The sequence below is a fragment of the Ursus americanus genome, chromosome 10 (assembly GCF_024610735.1).
Source record: "Ursus americanus isolate L20-20 chromosome 10, mUrsAme1.1.p, whole genome shotgun sequence".
Classification (NCBI taxonomy): Eukaryota; Metazoa; Chordata; class Mammalia; order Carnivora; family Ursidae; genus Ursus; species Ursus americanus.
This window is the reverse complement of record NC_142136.1, coordinates 52,212,242-52,234,184: the sequence shown is the minus strand read 5'-3', so window position 1 is coordinate 52,234,184 and position 21,943 is coordinate 52,212,242. Positions and strand designations below refer to the sequence as shown.

Genomic DNA, 21,943 nt, shown 5'->3' with positions numbered 1-21,943 from the left:
TTTAAAAAGCATCTAGACAGGATGCGCTGCAGGCAAGGTGGCGGCAGCACCCCACCCTCACCCAGAATGTGCGTTCTCACGTTGGGAACTGTGCTTGCAGGGCTCCCTGCACATTCTGGATGATACACAGGAGTGTGTGATTTACGTATGGTGGGAGCTCCTGCCAGGAAACCTGGTGCCTAGTTCAGCTCTGCTGGTCAGTTGCTGTGTGACCTTCAGCAAAGACCCTTCACCTTAGTTGCCCTCAGCTTCCTTACAAGTTAGTGAGAATGACAATAATCTTTCTCTTTAGTCCTTGAAAGATCCCTGAAATGATTTTACATTTGCTTTAAATTGCAGAAACTATTCACTAGACATAAACGTTCTCATATATTTACCATGTGGCTATATGCGAGTGTATGTGTGTCTGCGACTCGCACACACATACATTTGCTATTCACATGAAGGCAGGGAGCAGAACTTGAGCTCTTCGGGGGACACAGACACTCCCATGGCTTCTGTAGGTCTGCCACGTGGCATGTGGCACCTCGTGTGGGCCTCATAGGTAGTTCCCCAGGGATCTTCCCCATCTCAGGAAGTGATGTCTTCTCCCATTCAGAAAACACCTTTGACTTCTCTTTCTCACTCACCCCCACATCTAGTCTGTCCATCACCAGTCCTGTCAGCAACTCTTTCAAAGGCATTTTCAATCCCACCCTCTTCTCCCACCTCGACCAGACCACCATCCGCAACCTCTGTTGATTGCCTCTCTGTAATCCATTTTCCACACAGTAGCCAGAGTGACGTTTCAGAAACGTAAAACACATTAAAACGAGCCCCACTTAAAACTAGACAGTGGTTCCTGGTGCTTTGAGAGTGAAACTCAAACTTCTAACCACGACGTCCTTGGCTCACCTTGATGTCATTCCTGTCTGCCTTGTTCGCTGGACTCCGGCAAAGCCGAACTTCTTTTAGTTCTGCCACACACCACGCTTTTTCTTACCTTAAGGATTTTTAAAAATAGACTTTATTTTTTAGAGCAGTTTTAGGTTCACAGCGAAACTGAACAGAAAGCACAGAGAGTTCTCCTGTATCTCCTGTATCTCCTGTCCCCGGCCCCACCACACGCACAGTCCTTTCTGCGACGGACATCCCACACCAGAGTGCTGCCTTTGTGACAACGGGTGCTCCGACACTGACATGTCAGTATCACCCGGACTCTGTAGTTTACTTGGGGTTCGCTCTTAGTGTTGTACATTTTATGGCTTTTGACAACTATGCAATGACGTAGCTCTACCGTTATGTAGTATTGTACAGTCATTGCACTGTGTAAAAATCCCCTGTTCTCTGCCCGTTCATCCCTTCCTCTCCCCAACTGCTGGCAACCACTGATCTTTTTACTATCTCTACCAGAGTTTTGCCTTTTCCAGAATGTCATGTATTTGGAATTATACAGATTATCTTCTTTCACTTAGTAACATGCATTTAAGGTTCCTCCATGTCTTTTCATGACCTTAAGGATTTACTGTAGCTTTTTGCTCTGCTGGGCTTTTCCTGTCCACCCTATTGAACTAGCCTGTCTTATCACATTGCCCTATCGTATGTTCTTCGTAGCACGTATTACCTTCTACCATGTTTGCTTGTTTACTTCCTGTCTCTCCAGCTAGATCTTAAGCTCTGTGGGAATGGAGGTCTTGTCTGCCTTATTCCTGATGGTACCCCCAGCACCTAGCATAGTTCTTAGTCCACAGTAGGTGTTCAGTAAATGTCATGCATTCCCTGCAGATGAAGGCCCTTTGGCTTTACTCGTCTCTTCCGCTCGATTTTCAAGGTGACAAACTCTTTCACTTACACCGCTTCAGGTTTTGTTCCTAAGAAGAGGCAGACATTCGTGCTAAGACACTGAGTCTGAGAATGATTTCTTGTTCACCTTTGGCTTCTGAAGCTCTCTTGGTTGTCGGCTGAATTTAATGGGTCTCTAGGCGAACAGCAGTTGGTAGCCTTGGTGGGAATCAGTCACATTGCAAGAGAGAACAGAGCCAGCAGAAAATGATTAAGGGAAAATAGCAGGAAAGTATGATTGAACATTTATTGAGTCACACATTGTAGTCAAAGCTGTGTATAACATAAAAGCGAATTAGGAGACAAGTCAGATATAAAATGAGTGAGCACACACAGGCACACAAATACTGCGGAGAGGAGGGTATTTCTTCAGATGCCTTCTCTCATTTCCCGACCCGTAGTCTTGTCAAAATATATAGGCTTGTTCAGGAGGGAAATAACGCAGCCAGTGTTTGTGGCCCAGTCATGCCCTATGGGGCACAGACAGGCCTGCGATTTCATTACTGCTTTTTAAAGAAACTTTCTCTAAGGCTAACAGACTTTCTGGGGAGGCCAAACCAAGTGAAGCTGAGTTTAATGTTCTCATTAAAATGTTAAAGAGGCTTTATTCATGAACGACTAAAGCTGTAATTGCTTTATCCTTGTAAACTATGAAAATATGTGGTGATCTCTTACAGAGGCATTCACCCAGTCCCCTCGGTCTGGAAGGTCTGTTTAATGGAAGGCTTGGCTGGATCAAGGGACTGAGAAGTAGCTTTTCCAGCTTCTATCCTTCAGGGCCGTAGTGGCAGTGGTAGCAAGGGGTACTCCTTCACCGCTCTCTTTTCATGCCTGTAGCTCCTGTTGGGTTGCGCTATTTGACTATTTGGTCTGAAGTTCAGATTTGGAAATCATATGACAGATGAACACACACGCACACACACACCAATATTGTGGAAGGAAGTAGGTTTTTTGTTTGTTTGTTTTTAATCATTCCCAAAGGTTCTAGCTTATTGAGATGAGGATAGAAGAAATCCAAAGGTGTTGAGGCACTGGTGAAACTGAACAGAGAATTGGTGTTGCAGAGGTATCATGTGAATCACAGGGGGAGAAGGCGCTCAGAACTGGCTTTGGGGGCTGTCAGATTCCTCTCCCCTTCTCTTTGCTGTACTTAAGGCCCCAGTGCTATAGAACTTAACGTAGTGAGTACAGATGGCAAATACAGCTATGTTTTTTCTTTCTGGACATGCTTATCATACTGTATAGATACGACTGAAATTGTAGAGTTGGAATTCTTATATCGTTAGGAAACTAGATTGCTGGAACCCTCAAAATGAAATTTAGGGGGTAAAAAGAGTTAAAATATGCTATCTTTTCTTCAGTTCCTTATTATTAGAAAACCCTGTTCGTTGAATGGTAGCAAATCTGGGTCTCATGATATGCAGAGGTAATGATGTAAGTAATAACTAGGGATTGTTTTAAAATATATTTTTTCTTTTTCCATTGATGGGTCATTTAGAGGCTTCACTCTGGGTCAGATTTAAATTAAAATCCATGCATCCTACAGCTGTCAAAGTTTTTTCTACAAGGGGTCAAATCCTTCTTTTCAAATGTGAGTGCAGGGCATTTGTTAAAACTGATTCAAGTCTGAGGGAGCAATAGAGTTGAAAGCACAGGGGCTTCTTCCTGTGTGATCGCATTAGATAGGTTTCTGAGGAGTTCTTTTCTGGAGTGGTGACCATCTCAGCCTGATGATGTTAATAGTGTTAATGTTAAAAAGAACCTTTTGCAGTTTTTTAACACGAAGAAAGTAAATTCCCGTTTCTGGGACACTGTTGATTAATATAATGAAATACATTTTTAAGAAATTATTAAGAGATTCAGAGCAAGATATAACAAATTACCACTGCGGGCTAGGCCAGCTCTGCCTCCAACTCCTATTTGATTGATAGGAAGTGACTGGCAGTCCCTGTTTCGGGGAACTGCTGCTGTGGTCCCTGCATTCTGAGGTGACTCCAAGAAGATGGGGACTCTTCAGGCTCTGTTTAGGCATAGCTCAGCTTGTCATGTCTCTTCTTCCCCTTATCCAAGATAGGATCACAGCCTAAAGTGAACCCACTCTGGAGCTTTCTTGGCTTGCCCAGAAAATCTTGGGGGGCTGCCCAGGTCTTCACTCTCTAGTGTGACACAGAAACTGTTGAGGAAAGGTAACGGTGTGATGAGACCATCAGTAATAAAAGGGTGTGTATCGTGGGAACTCATGGAAGGATTGACTGATTTAACCCAAGCTAACTTTTTTTTTTTTTTTTTTGGAGAAATTTTGTCTACTTTTTAGAGTTTTTATAGCTGCTCATTTGCTATTAGAATGTTGGTTGTCACATTGGACGCCTCAGTGTCCCTGCCCAATCAACCTCTCTTCCCTTCACTAGATCTTGGAAATGAGTTACACCCAAGACCTATATTGACCATATGATTAGATGACAATACCAAAACCATGCAATTTCTCAAAGTGCTTTAGCATGTGGTACTGTTATCCTGCAGCTACTTAATTCTGTTGTGTTTTAGGCTTATATTGATTGGTCAGTTGATTGATTAATTAACTCATTCATTCATCAAATACTTTGGGAGCATATACTGTCTGCAAGGGGCATATGCTACGTCCAGGGACTGGCATAAAAGACTGGGATTTGTCTACAAAGTTTTGCCGATAGTTCACAGGGGTTGAAAATAATTCACAGGGGTTGAAAATAGAGTGAAATGCCTAAAGAAAACCAAATTGCTTTTCTGCAATTCAAAGAGTATGTGTGAGATTGCCATATCAACAGCCTACTCTGTTGAGTTCTCTGTAAGTGCATTTCACGTGGGAAGCGGTACTAGACATTTTCTGTATTACAATAATCTTCATATATTTATTAAGCTGTAACTTGTAAGGCTTCCTGATGGGGCGTTAAATGGGCCTTTTTGTGTGCTGCATTGTGTCTTTGTCAAGAAGCACTCAGTTAACTCTGACCTGCGTCATTCATCTTTCTTGGGCTGGTAATGAGGCACATTTCAGTCATTCCAGGAGGGTTTTGGGGATCTGTACAAAGAGGGAGAAGAGTAATGAAAAGGTTGGATTCATGGTGGGTTGGAGGGAGAGCACTTAAGGAGACCCGGGAATAGAATGAAACCCTTTTGCCTAGTATATTGTATACTTTTGTACCCATTCAGCACAGCAGCTGGAAAATACAGAATTGTTCCACATTTTAAAACTAAGAAAATACTAGATTACTACACTTTTAAAGTTTTTTTTTTTTTTTTTTTTCTTCTCAACTGTTGACCCTGGCACATTAGGAGAATCTGGAAACCCCAAGTATGACAGTAGAACAGTAGAGGAGGCCAGCTGTCGTTTCTGAGCTCTATGCTTGGGAGAACTGGCTATAGACTGATAACAGAGATCGACTCTAGGAAAAGAAAGCGAGTGTAGAAGAGGGGAACAGACGTGTGGGGATATTAGTGGAGCCAAGGAGAGAGAGATCAAGGGAAGAGAGTAGAAAGATGTTTGGTTGTCCTTGCTTCTGTCCCTTATCTCCTTCTCACAAAAGGAGGGTGTGGAAAAGCAGGAAAATTGAAAGGAAAAAGATGAGAGTTGAATTAGAGACCGGAGGACACCTGGAGGTATGAGAGGAGAAGGAAAATGAATGAGAAAAATCACAAGAGTAACTGAGGGGGAAGGAGACAGGATAAAAACCATCTGAATGCACAGAGAAGAGATAGGCATAGAGACGGGTGTGCAGGCGGTGGTCTCACTGAGAGCCTTCAATTGCTCCCAGCGGTGCACCTGCCCAATAGCCAGCGTCCCTCGCCTAAGACATTTTCCTGACTTTTGTATTAACTTTAATGCAATTCTCTTTATGGTCCCCGAATTGCTGGTTGTGGTTTCATTGACACCGTCTGTGATCAAATAGCAGTTGTGGAGGCACGGTTCCCTTACCCCTGCCCCCTTGCAGGGTTCCACAGACTTCCCAGTTAGTGCTGCTTGCATTTGATGTTTGCCATCCCTCCTTGTCTACAGGTAGGAGAGTTGAAAGGGAAAAAATGTTCCTAAGGGCGGCCACATTTATAGCTCACGCATACAAATACTCAAAGTGGTTGGAAAAAAACCCTATAAAATCACAGTCCAATGTTTTTTCTAAGTGAGGTAGTTGACTCTTTCATCGCTGTCTAGGTCCTTGCTGTAACCTAATACCACACTCACTGTGCCTGTAGGTGGGCTGCTTCTTGGAAAATCTTTCATCTTTTTTTTTTCCTCAGAGCTGAGCTCAGGAAGCCTTCCCAGTATTCCAGGTGTGGGTCAGATGCTTTCCAAGTGTGCCCTGGTGCCCACCTCAGCAACCTGGTTTCCTGTGCTGACCTTTCCATATTAGACCTACAATTCAGTGTTGAAATCTCTGTCCTCCCACTAGACTTTGGGCTCTTGGCACAATGTTGGTTATTATGGATTACCTAAGTAGGTGTTCACCGACTGGTTATAGAATGAATAAATGGCCTATGACGCTGGTCTTTTGACTGTAAAACGGAATCCTTCTAGAATTATGCTATGCTTTTAGGTATCAGTTCACAATTAGCATACATGTTCTGGAAAAGAAAAGTTGATGTAGGCAGCAGGAAGTGGTTTCTGGGGGAGTTCAGTAGGTTCCCCGATTCATGCAACTGTAGTGAAGGGCTTGTGATTTCATTAACTCCTGGCCACCAGAGGAGAGTCTTAGAAGTTTCAGGCAACTTACTTCTTGTGCTTCTAGTGATCACAGGCCAGATGCATAATACGCGTCAGAACCATGCTTCTTGGACTTCGCTGTGCGTGGGGTCACCTGAAGGTCTTGGTAAAATGCACATTGCGTTTCAGTCGGCTGCAGGGAGGTTCTCAGGTGCTGCGTTTCCCGCTCCCTGCTGATGCTGGTGTCGCTGGTCCATGGATCCAGCTTGAGTAATAGGACTTTAAAATACTTTCTAGAAAATAAAGTTGGGATTTATCCTATGAAAATGTCTAGATGCATTTTTATAGTTTGCACCACAACAGATTTTCTGAGAGAAAACTTAGAAGTATCTAACTGTTATTTCGTCTTAGAAATTTGGAAGAAGCCTTTCCCACGCTTAAACGTGCTAATCCTGTGCTGGTCAGCCCCCCGAACTGCTTCAGAATGATACTTTAAGTTGTGCTGCCTTTAGTTAACTAGGGCTTGATTTATTCAGGCTTTCTTAGATTTGGGAGGCCCTGGCTCTAGCATTGGCCCTGATGCAACCACTTCGGCAACAAGGACTACTTTCGAAGCAGAAATATTCTTTGGAAGATTGACGGTTCATGGGCTGTGTTTATGATAAGACCTTCACCATTTATTGATTGACCAGGTTAGCACCACGCAGAGACGTTCTCTAAGGGCAGCCAGTTGGAATGGCTAGAAATAAGAAAGGGCAGTGTTCAGCTCAAACTTTGCAAGTAAAACCTTGCATCTGCCTGCATACATTCCAATAGGTCTCTGAATTTGATGTTTGGAGTTTCTTCTAACAAGACGGCCTTTATTTTACAGGTCCTTTGCAGCCAGCACAGTATCATACCTGTAAGACGTGGAAGAGAGCAAGCTCACCGTGCTCAGGTAAAGGGATGGTGTGTCTCAGGGAATGACAAGCAGGACTAATAGCATGTTGCTTGTCACTGTAGGGGAGGTGATTCAGCTTAATTATACCATTGACATCATTCTCTCAGGTGTGTCTCACTCACTCAAGCCTGGGGTGCGGGGGGCCTCTCCTAGGGGAGCTCGGTGAACTAGCATGCATTTGAGGACCATCTGCAAAATACCTGCAACAGGGCCTCTGTAAACAGCCAGTGGGGAAACAGGACTAGTCCCTGGAACTCGCTTTCCATTTTCTGCAGAGTTAACGTTGAATTACTATTGTTCATCTTTATTACACTATCAGAAGGCTTTTATCTTTTCAACATTTATGTAAATATATGAATATTGAAACTTCTAATTAAAGTCTTATCTCTGCCCCCTTATCTAGAGTTGCCGTTCTAAATATTCTTTGCATTTTCCTTTTAAATAAATGCATGTCCCACAACTTTGATTTGCCCAAATAGGTCACCAAGATTAATTTTCCATTAACCTTTATTGCTTCTGTTTCTTTCTAATTATCTTTTTAGAGGATTAAACAGTTCCCGTTGGGTCAGACTTTATATAGGATATCAACCGTCTTTTTCTTTGATGGCCTTTTTGGAACTGCTGTAGAAGGGCGGTGATCGGTGGTCCAGGGACGGAACCTGCCCGCTTTCACTGAGTCAGAGCATCTGTAGGAAGACCCACTCAGAGAGTTCTGTTGACTGGTAGTTTTGTCTTTGGCCTTGCTTCTTTCGTGACCCAATTTATATCCGTTTCCTCTGGTGGCTATGACCAAGTAGCAGGAACCGGTGGTGGCTTAAACAACAGACACTTATCACCTTACAGTCCTGGAGCCACAAGTGTGAAACCAAGGTGTCAGGTGTCAGTGAGGCTGGTTTCTTCTAAGAGCTGTGAGGGAGAACCTCTTCCATGCCTCTCTCCTAGCTTCTGGTAGCCTCCAGTGTTTCTGGCATACAGATGGCCATCCTTCTCCCTGGGCGTTCACATTGTCTTCCTTAAATGTGTGTCTGTCTCCCTGTTCAAATTTCCCCTTTTTATAAGGGTACCTTTCACACTGGATTGGGGACCACTTTAGTGACTTCATCATAACCTGACCATCTGAAAAGATCTTCCTTCTAAAAATAAGGTCACATTTACACGTATGGAGATTAGGACTTCAACATCCCTTTGGAGTACACATTTCAAAACCCATCGCACCATCTAAGGAAGGAGACTTAATTCATTTTGCTCTCCCTTAAAGAAACTAGCGCAGTCCCTGTTGCTTCATAGTGGTTGAATGAGTGAATGACAAAGACCCAACGGCCCTGGTCAAATTTAAGTTGAAAAAATAAAGTGCACTATGGACTCTGAGAAACAAACTGAGGGCTTCAGAGGGGAGGGGGGTGGGGGAATGGGATAGGCTAGTGATGCGTAGTAAGGAGGGCACGTATTGCATGGTGCACTGGGTGTTATACGCAACTAATGAATCATTGAACTTTACATCAAAAACCAGGGATGTACTGTATGGTGACTAACATAATATAATAAAAAAATATTATTATTAAAAAAAAAGAGAAAAGAAAGTGCAGTGATCAGAGGTGGACAGGTATTATGCTGACCATTGGCTTCAGTGAACTCTTACTTTCAGGATAGTCCTAGTTAAACAATATCATGAATGTGCTAAGATTTTTCCTTTAAAAGTAATAGCAAATGCAGTTTTTATAAAATAGAGCCCTCTGTGTGAGCAAGTCGTGCCTTCTCATTTCAGGCTGAACTGCCAATTTACATGCCGCCCCTATCACTTCATCAAGATATCTTTCCAGCTAATTCAATAACATTTAAATCCTACTCCGTCGGGCTATTCTTCCTTCCCAGCCGCCTTGCTTTGCACTTATTAAATGTAACGTTCTGCTCCCCAGCACTAATCCACGAAGGCTATCCTGAGACAGATCAGCTCTTGTGTCCTCTCCGCCCCCATGCTTCCTGAGCTCAAAATTATTAAAAGTTCTCTTTTAAGTGTTTAGATTTGAGTGTTGATCAAATATGAGGATCCTGGTCTCCAGGTAGCACTTCAATGACCCATTCTTTAGAAGGCCCCTGTTTCCTGTAAGGACAGAGCTTTCCAGCCCAGTCCACCCAACTTCCAGGAAAGGATTACCTTTTCTTACCAAAAGGAAGCCTCCTGCTGAGAGAAGTCAGAGGCCAGGAGGGATTTCCTCCTGCGGGTGAAGGAAGCCTGTGTATTCCTCTCAGCTACAGGTTGGCAGGCCAAGGTCTAGGAGAGACTGAGTGCCTCAGGCCCTGGCCTTCTGGAAAGCTGCACAGCAGGTGGGCTGGAGTAATTTATTTACAATCTTCTCAACCCGTTGAGGCTTTCATGTTGCTGGGGGCGGGGCTGCGGCCTGTCCCGTGGCCGAGTGATAGCATTGGCCTAGACAGCATGGATTTATAAGATGATGACAGGCAGTAGAAAATGAAAATGAAAATAAAAATTCATTTTACCATTTTTCACACCGACATTAGTCCAAAGAAAATTGGTAAATCAAACGACACATATTTATGGCGTGTGTGATGCATGCAGGCACGGTTCCACCGGGGCTGTGTACGGAAGTATGACTTCATCCTGCTGCCTCCACTGCTTACTTTTCTTCTCCACTTTGTTCAACAGCCTATACTACCCTTGATTAGGGGCCTTCTATAACTTACCATGTGAATCTCCTTGTTCGGTTTGTAAGTGTCTACAGGGCTTCATTAACATTAAAACAACCAGGGCGCCTGGGTGCCTGGGTCCGTTGGGCGTCCGACTCTTGATCTCAGCTCAGGTCTTGATCTCAGGGTCATGAATTCAGGCCCTGCTGGGTGAGGAGCCTACTTATAAAAAAAAAAAAAAAGTGAAAACAACCAATTTATATTTTCACACAATGATCAAGTCTGAGTGACGACAGAATAGCCTTTTGACAATTACATGTGGAATTCAGTGAGCAATTGCGTTTTGGTCACTAAACTGCCCTTAAATATCTTGCTCTGTACTCTAAAGTGTGTGTTAGTACAATTATAACATTCTAATAAATCCTGTTTTAATATTTAGGTCATTTTATGTGTACCAAAACATCTCTACTATTAAAGAGAAAATACATGAGAAATAAAATCTCAGGTGCCTTGAAAATTAAAAACTAATTTACTGTTGCTTCATCTTTTCCCCACTTCCATTTTGCATTCTCTAATTTCACGAATCTTTAGATTTCCGGAAATTTCAGCTCTAAGAGTTTTATGGAATTGATAGTAATATATTCATTGTTAAACTCTGATTTTTACAAAGGGTAAATGATTTTCTGTGCCTCTTTAGTTAATAATTAACATGGTAGTTTTTTTTATGCCTCTGAAATTAGAGTGTATTTATGATACATGGAAACTATTCTAATTAAAGAAATTGTACTTTGAATGAAGAATCTATCAAACTTTCTCAGAAAATGTTTGCACCTGAGTAGGTTAAAATAGAAATCGTAGTGTTTGTTCTGTCTGGGTTCTTCCCTGCCTCTGTCTCCTGGTGGTTCCTTCTTTGTTTCTGTTAAATCCATGAGTTTATGTTCAGTGTTTTTAAGCTGATAATGTAAAAGCAATGAAGAAAGGCATTGGGCTTCTGGCAGAGAACTCAGAAGCTTGGCGTTCTCCTTGTTTTGCTTACCCTACATTTAGTTATTACTAAGCTCTTCAGGTTTCTATAATTCTTTCATTTTTACTTTCCTTTCCTTTTCATCTGCGGCCATTCCTTTCTAGTCTTGTCTCTTTCTTTTGTTTTTTCATACAACTATTCACTTCATTCATTCATCGATTCATTCATGTATTGTCCTTCCCGCATGTACCAGTGTTTGCTCTGGGAATAGTATCAAGGGTGTTATAATTTAGTTGGGAGATGATCCCGTAGAAAGCGTTCCTCTGCTGGAGCTGCGCGGCAGGTGTACCTTACACAGGGGAAAAGGAGCAACTGATTTGGCTTGGGACAGTCAGGAAATGCTTTATAGAGAAGTTAGCATTTGATCGGAGACTGGAAGGACCAGTGTGGTAGAGAGAGAATATTCCAAAGAAAACAGCGCGCGGGCAGCTTAGCACAGAGCTACGCAGAGCAGGGTGTGTGCTCCTTGACGTTTGGGTGTTGGTGGGACAGGAAGTGGGAAAGAGGATGTGGGGCTAGGTAGGGAGGCAGGAAGCCCATCTTGGAGGTCTCCTTACGTGTTGTCAAGCCTGCCTTCCTGTCTCATGTCTGCAAGTAGCAGCTGCCTTCAGTTCATCGCGTACGTGGTGATGAGGCTATGTTAAGAAGAGCTTATGTCTTGCCAAGCTCCTCCCTGGTCTCATTGCTTCCCAGGGGAAGTCAGGCCTTCCTCACCAGTCCCTTGAGGATTTCAGCAATTTCTGTCTTGTATTTGCTCCGAAAATCATTGACCCCAGCTAGATTTGCTGTATTACTTTTCGCACACAGTTTGTCCCTTTCTCTTCCTAGCTTCCCTTTTCAAAACCCTCCCATCCTCTAAGATCTCACTCAGATTCATATCTTTTATGAAGCTTTTCTCTGCTCATATGTAATTTTACCCCCTCTGATCTCTAGGAGAACTTCTGAGGGACTGTTCGCATCACAATTTCACATAGTTCTTTAAATCCCATGTTACTTACAACATTTTCGGAGGACCACTGCGTGTTGCAGGGAAGGGCCACCTGCCTGTGACGTAACCTGTCCGTGCCAGAAGAGGAACGTCTTGCATCCAGCAGGCACTGCATTGATGTTTGTTGAACGAATGGAGAGGGAACAGAGTTCCTTTAATTTGTAAGGCTCTTACAGAGGTGGAACTGAGGGATTGATTAATTGTCATACGGAAGAGTCAGTGGTTAATGTAATGTCCAGAAGAAACTCTTGCAAGGCAGAGTATTGTCAGTGGAAGGTAGAAGGATTACATTCAGTGAAAAGCAGGAATATGTACAGAAAAGAGATCCATTCGGAAAACTAGTTACATGACCCTGGAGCTTAGACACGGGAAGAAGAAACTTAGAAAGCCATTAAGCCATATGTGAGTGGTCTTGACAGGGAGTGACAAATGGCCTAACAGGTAAAAGCACCTATATTGCATTAAGATGCTCTGCATGTTTCTACGAGAGGGCCTCTGGAAGACCTGATTCAATTTAAGACTCCTCAGTTGCAGATCTGGAGACAATCACAAATTCAGAAATATATTTATGAAAGTCTGTTGCTACTGAGCTCAAAAGACCATAATCCTATTACTTGCGATTTTGAAAAGGGTAAACATGAATAACTGAAAGGAGATATTGATTAAAGAAGTAATATGAACAGGAATAATGGAATTAAAGTAATTGAGGCAATATTGGGCCTAATGGACCTTGTTCTCTTAATGCCTTTCTTCTGCTCTTTGTATTGAGTTGGCCCTAAAGTCGATTGGACCATGCGCACAGAAAGAGGAGGACATAATGGAAAAATTAGTATTGCTGTCTATAAAAAAATCAATCTGTTGTTCTTACAGAAGAACATCAATCAGTCTGTGAAATCAATTAACTGGATTTTTGTTTTTTACATTCAGCTTATAAGATAATGAGACAAATGATGAGAAAAGACTGTGTGCCTTGCACATAGTAGATACTCAGTAAATGTTTCTTGAATTAAAAACCAAAGGATACCATGGATTTAGTTTAAAAACAACTTCCGTGTAAGGTCCTTTGTCAGTATTAATTCAGTCTGGTTCCTTTTGCTTGCCTCTATCCGCAGTACTGTAAACGTGGCTCCCTCAATTTCATTGATCTCAGAAGTGAGTCTCTCACATTTCTGCTGCCAAGCTGTCCAGGCCAGCTTCACGTGATCCAGGATCCCCGCAGGGCTCAGGGTCTGAGCTGTTTTCTGTGGCTAGACTTTCTGCCCCGTGGTGTACTGGCAGATCACGTGTTGATGTGTTACTCCCTGATGAAGTTACTCCTTGTTCACTGTCTCCTCTTTGTCTACAAACTTACAGGCTCATTGTGCTTTTTTTTTTTTTTTTTTTAAAGATTTATTTATTTACTTTTTAGAGAGAAAGAGAGAGAATGCATGTACGAGTGGGGGGAGGGGCAGGAGGCGAAGGAGAGAGAGAATCTCAAGTGGATTCCCCGCTGAGTGTGGAGCCTGATACAGGGCTTGATCTCAGGACCCTGAGATCATGACCTGAGCTGAAACCAGCAGTCAGATGCTTAGCTGACTGAGCCACCCAGGCGCCGGTGGGCTCATTGTACTTCTGAGTTCACTCCCCACTCTATAGCTTTGAGAAGCTTCTGTCTTCAGATATCTGCACCTCTCAGCCACACTTCCCTTCCCACCGCCTCCTACCCAGATCCGATGGGGAGGACAGATTTGTCTTGGTTTTTGAACATGGGCAATATTCTCCTTGGAGTCCTTCCTCTCATAGCTGTATACATCCAATTAAGAGCCAGTTCTGCCTCAGGCAATGGTTATATTCCTTAAAATTGTGCATTATCAAAACCCATGTTATGAAGACAATTATTTCAATGGGATAAATGGCATTAGGGACTAGAGAGTTGCAGGTGCACAGCAACGAAGTTGTGTTACCTGCAGTTATTTCAATAATAATAATAATAATGATGGTGTTTTCAATCCGTAGAAGACTGTAGCTTCGAAACCAGCACATCACAGAAAAAATAAAATGTTTTACTATATCTCTTTTCATAAGGTTGCAGTGCACTAAACTGGTATTTAAAAAAAATAATTTCACATCTTTATGACTCACTATGGTAAAAAATACAGAATAAAGACTTAAAGCAGCTGTACTATAAGCAGAAGAGCTTCTTTTTTTCCTTATGCCAGCAGCCTTAGCATACATAAAATAAATCTCATTCTTCAATCAATTGATCAGTTTATATCTAATACACATTATGCAAGCTCCACAAAAGAAATGTTTCTAACGTTTATTTTTCAAAGCTGCGTTTTAGCCCTTTTTCCTCCATTAGGCTTGCCTCTGACTATTCCACTCCTTTGCCTGGAGGCTTTTCCCTCTGAATATTCTCATTTTGGTTAATTATCAAGTCAAGGACCTCTTTAATAGTTAACCTTTTTGAGAATTTTTACAGGCTGTTCTGAAATAGGGACATACCTTTATTTCCCACAGTGCCCAACACATTGTTAGGACAATGAGATACATTCATTTATAAGAGCATGCAGTCATCAAATTCACTTCCACCTAAACCCCAGTTGCTATACTTCCTACTTCCTGTTCCTCTTGAACATGGGACCTCGCTATCTTAATGATGAAGAAAAATTGAATAATGCCCATTTCAATGTGAAAGGATGAAGAGTGATTGATAGTTTTCAGATTAAAGATGAGTACATGTTTTATTTAATTCCTGGCCCTTCCTGAAACTCCATTAAAATGACTTTTAAGGGATTTTTTTTTTAAAGGCATGTATCTATAAGAACAGAGAAGGCAACAGCCACAGCATTTGGGAATCTGGGATACAGATGTATGAGTGGTAGCTTATGGAGCGGGCCTGAGAAAGCAGAATTTTAATGTGGCAGAGGAGAAAGGAAGGAGGAGCCTAGTTTACACTAGAGAAACCTGCAAAAGCTCAGGAATTTTCAGTGACAGTTTTCCCTTGGAAATGAGAGTGAAGATAGGGTTAGCATTACGAGTATTTGGTTGAAAGTTCAGTTCTGCTCCCACTGTGTACATGCGGGTAACTGCCCCTCTTCCCCTCCAACAGAGGAATGGAGATTATTTTCTTCTGTAGAAACGATACAATGGGTTTCTGGATTTGCAGATATCAGGAGAAGTTTAAAATGGTGTTGAAGTCAGGAAGATTGTATTGACTTACCAAATCCTGAGAACCACAGCCACCTTCTCTGTGCCCCTTAGCCTGAGGGGAGCCAGGATGATACCCTAACTGACGGAGGCTCCAGGATACCTCCCTGGGGGTGTGACCTAAAAATAAAACTCAAGAATACTGACAGCAAGCGTTCCCCCAAAGAAGAGGCCTAACTAGATCAGTCCTACAATAAACCCCAAACCAACAATGCACCCCGTCCAACCTTACTGTTGACTTTCTAGTTCCCCACTTCAAGGATCATCAGACATTTACGAAAAGTATAATGAGAGATAAACACTAAAACAGGCAAACTTTTGTTTTGTTATGTTATGTTAGTCACCATACAGTACTTCATTAGTTTCTGATGTAGTGATCCGTGATTCATTGTTTGTGTATAACACCTAGTGCTCATCACAACACGTGCCTTCCTTAATACCCACCACTGGGCTAGCCCATTCCCCCACCCCACTCCTCTATGAAGCCCTCAGTTTGTTTCCCGAAGTCCATAGTCTCTCATGGTTCGTCTCCCCCTCTGATATCCCCCCTTCATTTTTCCCTTCCCTCCCCTAATGTCCTCCATGTTATTCCTTATGTTCCACTTATGAGTGAAACCATATGATAATTGTCTCTCTCTGCTTGACTTATTTCACTTAGCATAATCTCCTCCAATTCCATCCATGTCGATGCAAATGGTAGGTAGCAAACATTTAAAAAAGCATCTTAGAGGAAACCGAACCTTTGCAGGAGGAAGAAAACTTAAAAAAAAAAAAAAATCATCCATATCTTCAGAGGCATAAAGTGTGTACTAAAACCATGAAAGAGGAATAGAATTTATAAGGGTTAGGAGACAAATTAAGCAAATTTCCTAGAATGTAGAGTGAAAAGAGGGAAAGAATAGAAAATAATATAAAAAGATAGAAAATGTGTAGGATTGGTTTATGAGATCCAATGTCCAAAAATAGTAACACCAGATTGAGAGAATGAATATAGAAATCAGAGGACAGAAAATTATCGAAGAAATAATTTAACAAAATTTCCCACAACTAAAGATAGATAGGAATTTCCAATTAAAAGATATTGCCAATACATTTCCATGAAACTTTACAAAATTATGGTGTGCTCCAGTAAATGACAGGGTGAGCCAGTCAGAAGCTCCAGGGTCCCAGAGACAAGACCAATACAAGAGCCAGGAGTACAGTGGGACTACTGATCCTCTGATCTAAGCTGGGGTAGGGAGAGGGGTTCAGGAGAGACTTCCTCAAGATGGAGAAACTGATAAAACAGTTGCTGGGTTTATGTGGAAGTGAGAGTTGGAAGTCTGGGGAAGCTTTGGGGATAACCTCATGGAAAGTATATAGGAAACTAACTGAAATTAAATGTAGCAGTGATTAACTCCAGGAAAAACAGAAAGTAAGAAATGGAAATGTAATCATAGACTATTACATGATTCAACTACTAATGGTATCTCCATGGCTATAATGATCTAAAAATTGACGTTTAAGGTAACCAAAATTGTGGTAGAATTCGGAGAGGTTGGGGACATGGGGCATGTATATGTATGTGAAAGAACGTTAACCCTCATCTTGCTCACTGGGAAACCAATAGGTAGTACCTGAAATGGTAAAACCAAGATGTGGTTCTATAAGCATGTTATTTAGTTAGTTACCAATTTTGCCTTATTATAGCACATGCAGAAACTAGTACTTAATAATGCAGCAAGCTTCGGACACCCATTTGGAGACTGTTGTATAGAAATGAAACTTCCAGATAGAATCTTTTCAGATTCCGTCCCCCTCCCTCCTTCTTTCTTCCTTCCTTCTTCCCTCCCTCCCTCTTCCTTCCTTCCTTCCTTCCTTCCTTCCTTCCTTCCTTCCTTCCTTCCTTCCTTCCTTCCTTTCTTTCTTTCTCTCTCTCTCTCTCTGTCTCTCTCTTAGATTTTATTTATTTGTTTGACAGAGAGAGAGCACAAGCAGGGGGTGCAGCAAAGGGAGAGGAAGAAGCAGACTCCCCACTGAGCAGGGAGCCCAACACAGGGTCCAATCCCGGGACCCTGGGATCATGATCCGAGCCAAAGGCAGATGCTCAACCGACTGAGCCACCCAGGTGCCCCTATTCTCAGATTTTCTGATGAGAAACCTGAGCTTGTTTTATGAACATTACTTTTTAAATATTGCATATATGCCTAAAGTAGCTAACCACATTTCTTTATCAAGATTTTAGTGATTCTCCAAATTTTTGTTAGTCATTGTTGGATACTACACAAGTAGTGATTTAAAAAAAAAATTTCAAGCCATTTCACCAGGATCCCAAATTTTACAAAAGTTAAAATTTTAAAAAATCAATAGCTTTAATCTTTTTCTGTATTACATAAATGTGATACTTTGATAGTTCCCATTGAATTTTTTTCCTATAAAGTAATTAAAAATAGTGGCAAAGCCCTGATGGGTAAAATATATGTTCGGTGTTAGGGCAGACACCCCATAGGTAACTTGGTTGCCAATGAAAGAGCATATTAGCCCCGAATAGAAAGAGGCATCAGAAACCCTTACGGAGAGAATTTGGTGAGCTGCCATCTGTGGCTTTGCCCACCGGGTCCCCCTGCCCAAGCTCTTCTAGCAGCTTCATGGGCCACTTCTCTAGGAAGGGCAGGGGTGTCTTTGTGGCAGCCTGTTGACCTGGGGGTCCATGGACATATTTAATGCCACTCAACTGAGCAGAGAGTACTACGCCTTTGGACTCCGGCAAAGCCAATGGCCAATTGTCACTTGTCCAGGGGTGCCATGGGCCCCAGTCCCCCCGCCCCCCCGGTTCCCTGGGGCTAAGGGGCGTCAATACCACATGGCGAACGTGGAACCCATTCATAGCACAGCAGTGTGTCAGGACCTGCTACCAGTTGGTGTGCTGATTTCCAGCTGTGGAAGCTGAGTCCAAAATAACTACTTAGAGAGCTGAAAGCAGTTAACATCTGCACCCAGTATGACGTAACAGTTGAAACTGTGTTATGAATCAATTGGTATAAATACAAACTAATTAAAAAAAAATCTCTCATGTGTTCCTACTAGATCTTCTAGACCTTTTGTCTTATCAAGTCATTGGGAAGAAGTGCTTTCAACTCTGTTTTCATGAGACGAGATGTGGAAATGTATGCAGTTGTGAAATACGGTCTACTCCGGAGGTGACTCCGTTTGGGCGTTATCTATATGCTGTATTTCACCATTTTGTATCAAAAATTAAGGGAAAAGACAGGACATCTGAAGATAGCAAACTTCATTTTTTTTTAATAAAGGGGGACAGAAAAGTTGAAATTAATGGGGAATATAGCTTGTGTTTTGAATCTTCAGTTGATTGTTTTCCTGCTGTCCCGGGGAAGTTAGCAATAATGTTTTAGGAGAAGAGTTAGGAAATGGACGGTCACTCTTTCACTAAATTAGCTGGAAAGGAAGAAAGGCACTTGAGAATACATAGTGGAGAACTCTCTTTCCTAATGCAGAGGGGCCAGAGAACACAGTCCATTTGGCACCTTCCATATTCAAGGCTGAAATTGGAAAAAATGGCGCTTTAATTCTCTGCTCAGTTAATGGGCCTGCTGATTTACTCTCATTTTTCAGACATCTAATATGTCCTTAAAACCCTCTCAAGTGTTTTATACTTTTAGCCTGAGGTCCCTGTGCTTCATTTTTCCTTTTGTTCTTCAGACACTCTCATTGTCTCTCCCTGTTTCATTTTCTGAGAGGTTCCGAATAATGCATGGTGTGCACTGAATAATTTGGTGGGAGCTTGTGACATGTCTTGATGATGTTAATCCACTCAGAATCCTAGGAAATAGTCCTAGCTTGCATTAGCAGTAGATTAATTCAGGTGAACTTTAGAGTCTTAATTTTTAAAAATTTACATTTTCACCAGTGATGATTGAAAAACATCAGCATTCTTTCTGCCCCCATTACTGATTACAATTGCAAATACTTGCAAAAAGTGCTAGAATGACTTCTCACTGTTCCATAAGGAACAGAGTATTATTTTACCCATTTAATGGTTATTAAATATTTAAAAAACAATTTTCCAAAAATATATCCATACTTGTATGTAACATGTGCATAAATCACAGTGGGAAATGTATTCTGATATGCTTGCCTAATAATACCTGTGTAGGTAGGTTTATGCATCTAAGAGAATTCGTCAAGAGGAAAGGTTAAATTTGGGGGAGGTTTCTCATTTAAGACTTCATTATGAGAATGGTAAAAACAGGGGTGCTTTTGGATGAAGTCAAGATGTGATTACTCAGGTAGTTATAACTTTTTGTCCCAGGATTCCTGGATGTGAGTCCAGGCCTTACGATCTGAATCAAATAGTGAAAAACCATGGTGAGTTAGTTTTTTGGGATGTGGGATCAAGAAAAACCCTCGCTCTTGAATTTGCCCAGTGAAAAATGAGCAGAGGAATCTGTTCTGAGTGGAGATTCAAAGGAGAGCAAGAACATATTATGGGTAGGGTAGTGAGGCCGAAGTGTTGGCCCCCCTGTCCAGAGAGCAGAGGCTGCAGCAGGCAGGCCCAAGGCAAGGGAGTGGGGCACAGCTGGGACGGAAGAGAGTCAGGAACAGAAGGGAGTCAGCTGGTGGACTTTTAAATCTGGGGTTGAAATTTAATTTCAAAAGAAACATTTGGAACATTTGGCAACAAGTGACATGATCAAAATGCCATTTTGGGGAGATTGGTTCTTGCTGTGGGTTATAAAATAACTCAGAAGAAAAGGAGGGGTGGTGCAGGATGAGGAAGACTGCCTCTGAGGAAGGAAACAGGAGAAGCGATTGGACTTGGAGACAAGATCCACAGAGAAGATAGAAGAGAAAGCAGTTACAGATAACTTTCAGTCAAGGCTAGGCTGCTGCCTTGGAGAACTCCTCCCGTCCCTCCACATCCAAAAAAAAAAGGGCAGGGTATCCAGAAGAAATGTCCAAATGTTTTCTGGAATGTGTCAGTTCTTTTCCGAGCTTGCAAGTCACGGAACAGTGGAAATGGAACAGATTGCAAAAGATAGGAGTTTGTTAAGTTGATCAGTTCTCATTTGGAAGCGCTCCGACCCTTCCCCTAATTCCACCAGCTCCCAGGAGACCCTACAGGCAGCAGTAAATAAAGGAGTGTGCTAAGAGCGGTCAGCGGAGGGAACACAGGCCTGCAGGTCTTTGATGCATGCACAGTAATCGGATCTGGGTGTGTGGATAAGCATTCCATGTCACAGAGAGGAGAGGGAAGAACAGAGGCTTGGAAGCAAACATTGTGAATGCTTTGTGAGAAGGCCAAGGGAGAAAAGAAGCCAGAGAAGGAGCGGTCAGGGTGGCAGTAAACCCGTGCAATTGTGCGATCTAAACGAGATAGGTATTTGCTTCATTAGAGCCGACAGTATGAATAGGGCTTTTAGGTCCTAAATTAAGGGATGGTTCCATCCCCCAAGACTGAGCATCCACAGAAAATTCACAGTAAAAATACAGCAAGGCAAGCCCCCAAGCCAGCATGGCCAAGCCAATGCTCAACTGCCAGAGAGATTTTCATGAGCCCCTACTCTTCTACAAATACGGTTCACCCTCGTTCTTCCTAGACTGAACCATGAAAATTCTGTAAGTGGGTATCCGGAAATTTTCAAGAAAATTCTTCACGCCACAGTGGTGGAACTATTTAACCAGAAGGGTGAAGGTGGTCAAAAGGTACAAATTTCCAGTTGTAAATAAAGAAGTCCTGGGGATGTCACAGACAGCATGGTGACTAGCGTCAACAGTACTGTATTGTATATTCGAAAGTTGCTAAGAAAGGAGATCTTAAAAGTTCTCTTCGCCAGAAGAAAAATTTGTAATTATGTGTAGCAATGTGAACTGGACTAATTATGGTGATCATTTCACAATACATACATTTACTGAATAATTATGTTGTTCACCTGAAACTAATATATCAGTTATACCTCATTTAAAAAAATTTTAAAATAGAAAACATTAACTTTTCCATTGTAATTAAGATCAACCAGCACTCACCTGTCCACTGGGATGGATTATAATACTGTATGCTTTTTCAGTTCTCTGAACTGGGAATGCTTTTGACTCTTGTGTCAGGCTTTTCCAGAGAAACATTATCAATAGATAGGCATATATACGTGTGTGGGGGGGTATGTACAGTATGTATGATGAGATTTATTTTAAGGAATTGGCTCATGTAATTGTGGGAACTGGCAAGTCTGAAACTCATTGGGCAGGCCTTCGGTCTGGACTCTGTCAGGCAAGTTGACAGGCAGGAAACTTAGAATTTCTATGTTTATAGTCTTCAGGTAGAATTCTTTCTGGAAACTTAGTTTTTGCTCCCAAGGCCTTCAACTGATTGGATGAGGCCCACTCCGATTATGCAGGGTAATCTCCTGTGCCTGAAGTCGATTGATGAATAATATTAATCACATCTACAAAATACCTTTATAACGACATTCTGTACTAATGTTGGACCACATAACTGAGCACCATAGCCTACACAAGTTGATGTATAAAATTTTACATCACAAATTTCTTATTTTTACTGTAGTGAAAGAGCAGAGTCAGCCGTGTTTTGCCCCACTTCTTCAATGTGAAATCTTTACATTGGAAGAAGATTCTCTTAGTGATTCAATGGTGGCAGTTTAATAG

At 42.0% G+C, this 21,943-nt stretch overlaps 1 protein-coding gene across 1 annotated transcript in view; it reads left to right on the top strand.

Moving 5' to 3' along the window:
• The window catches only part of LOC148109364 (uncharacterized), a 296,844-nt gene that overhangs the window by 107,508 nt on the left and 167,393 nt on the right, over positions 1 to 21,943 (top strand). Inside the window, exon 3 of the mRNA XM_087864909.1 lies at positions 7,368 to 7,433. Within this exon, the coding sequence (XP_087721035.1) occupies positions 7,368 to 7,433 (66 nt within the window). The remainder of the gene's footprint in view (positions 1 to 7,367; positions 7,434 to 21,943) is intronic.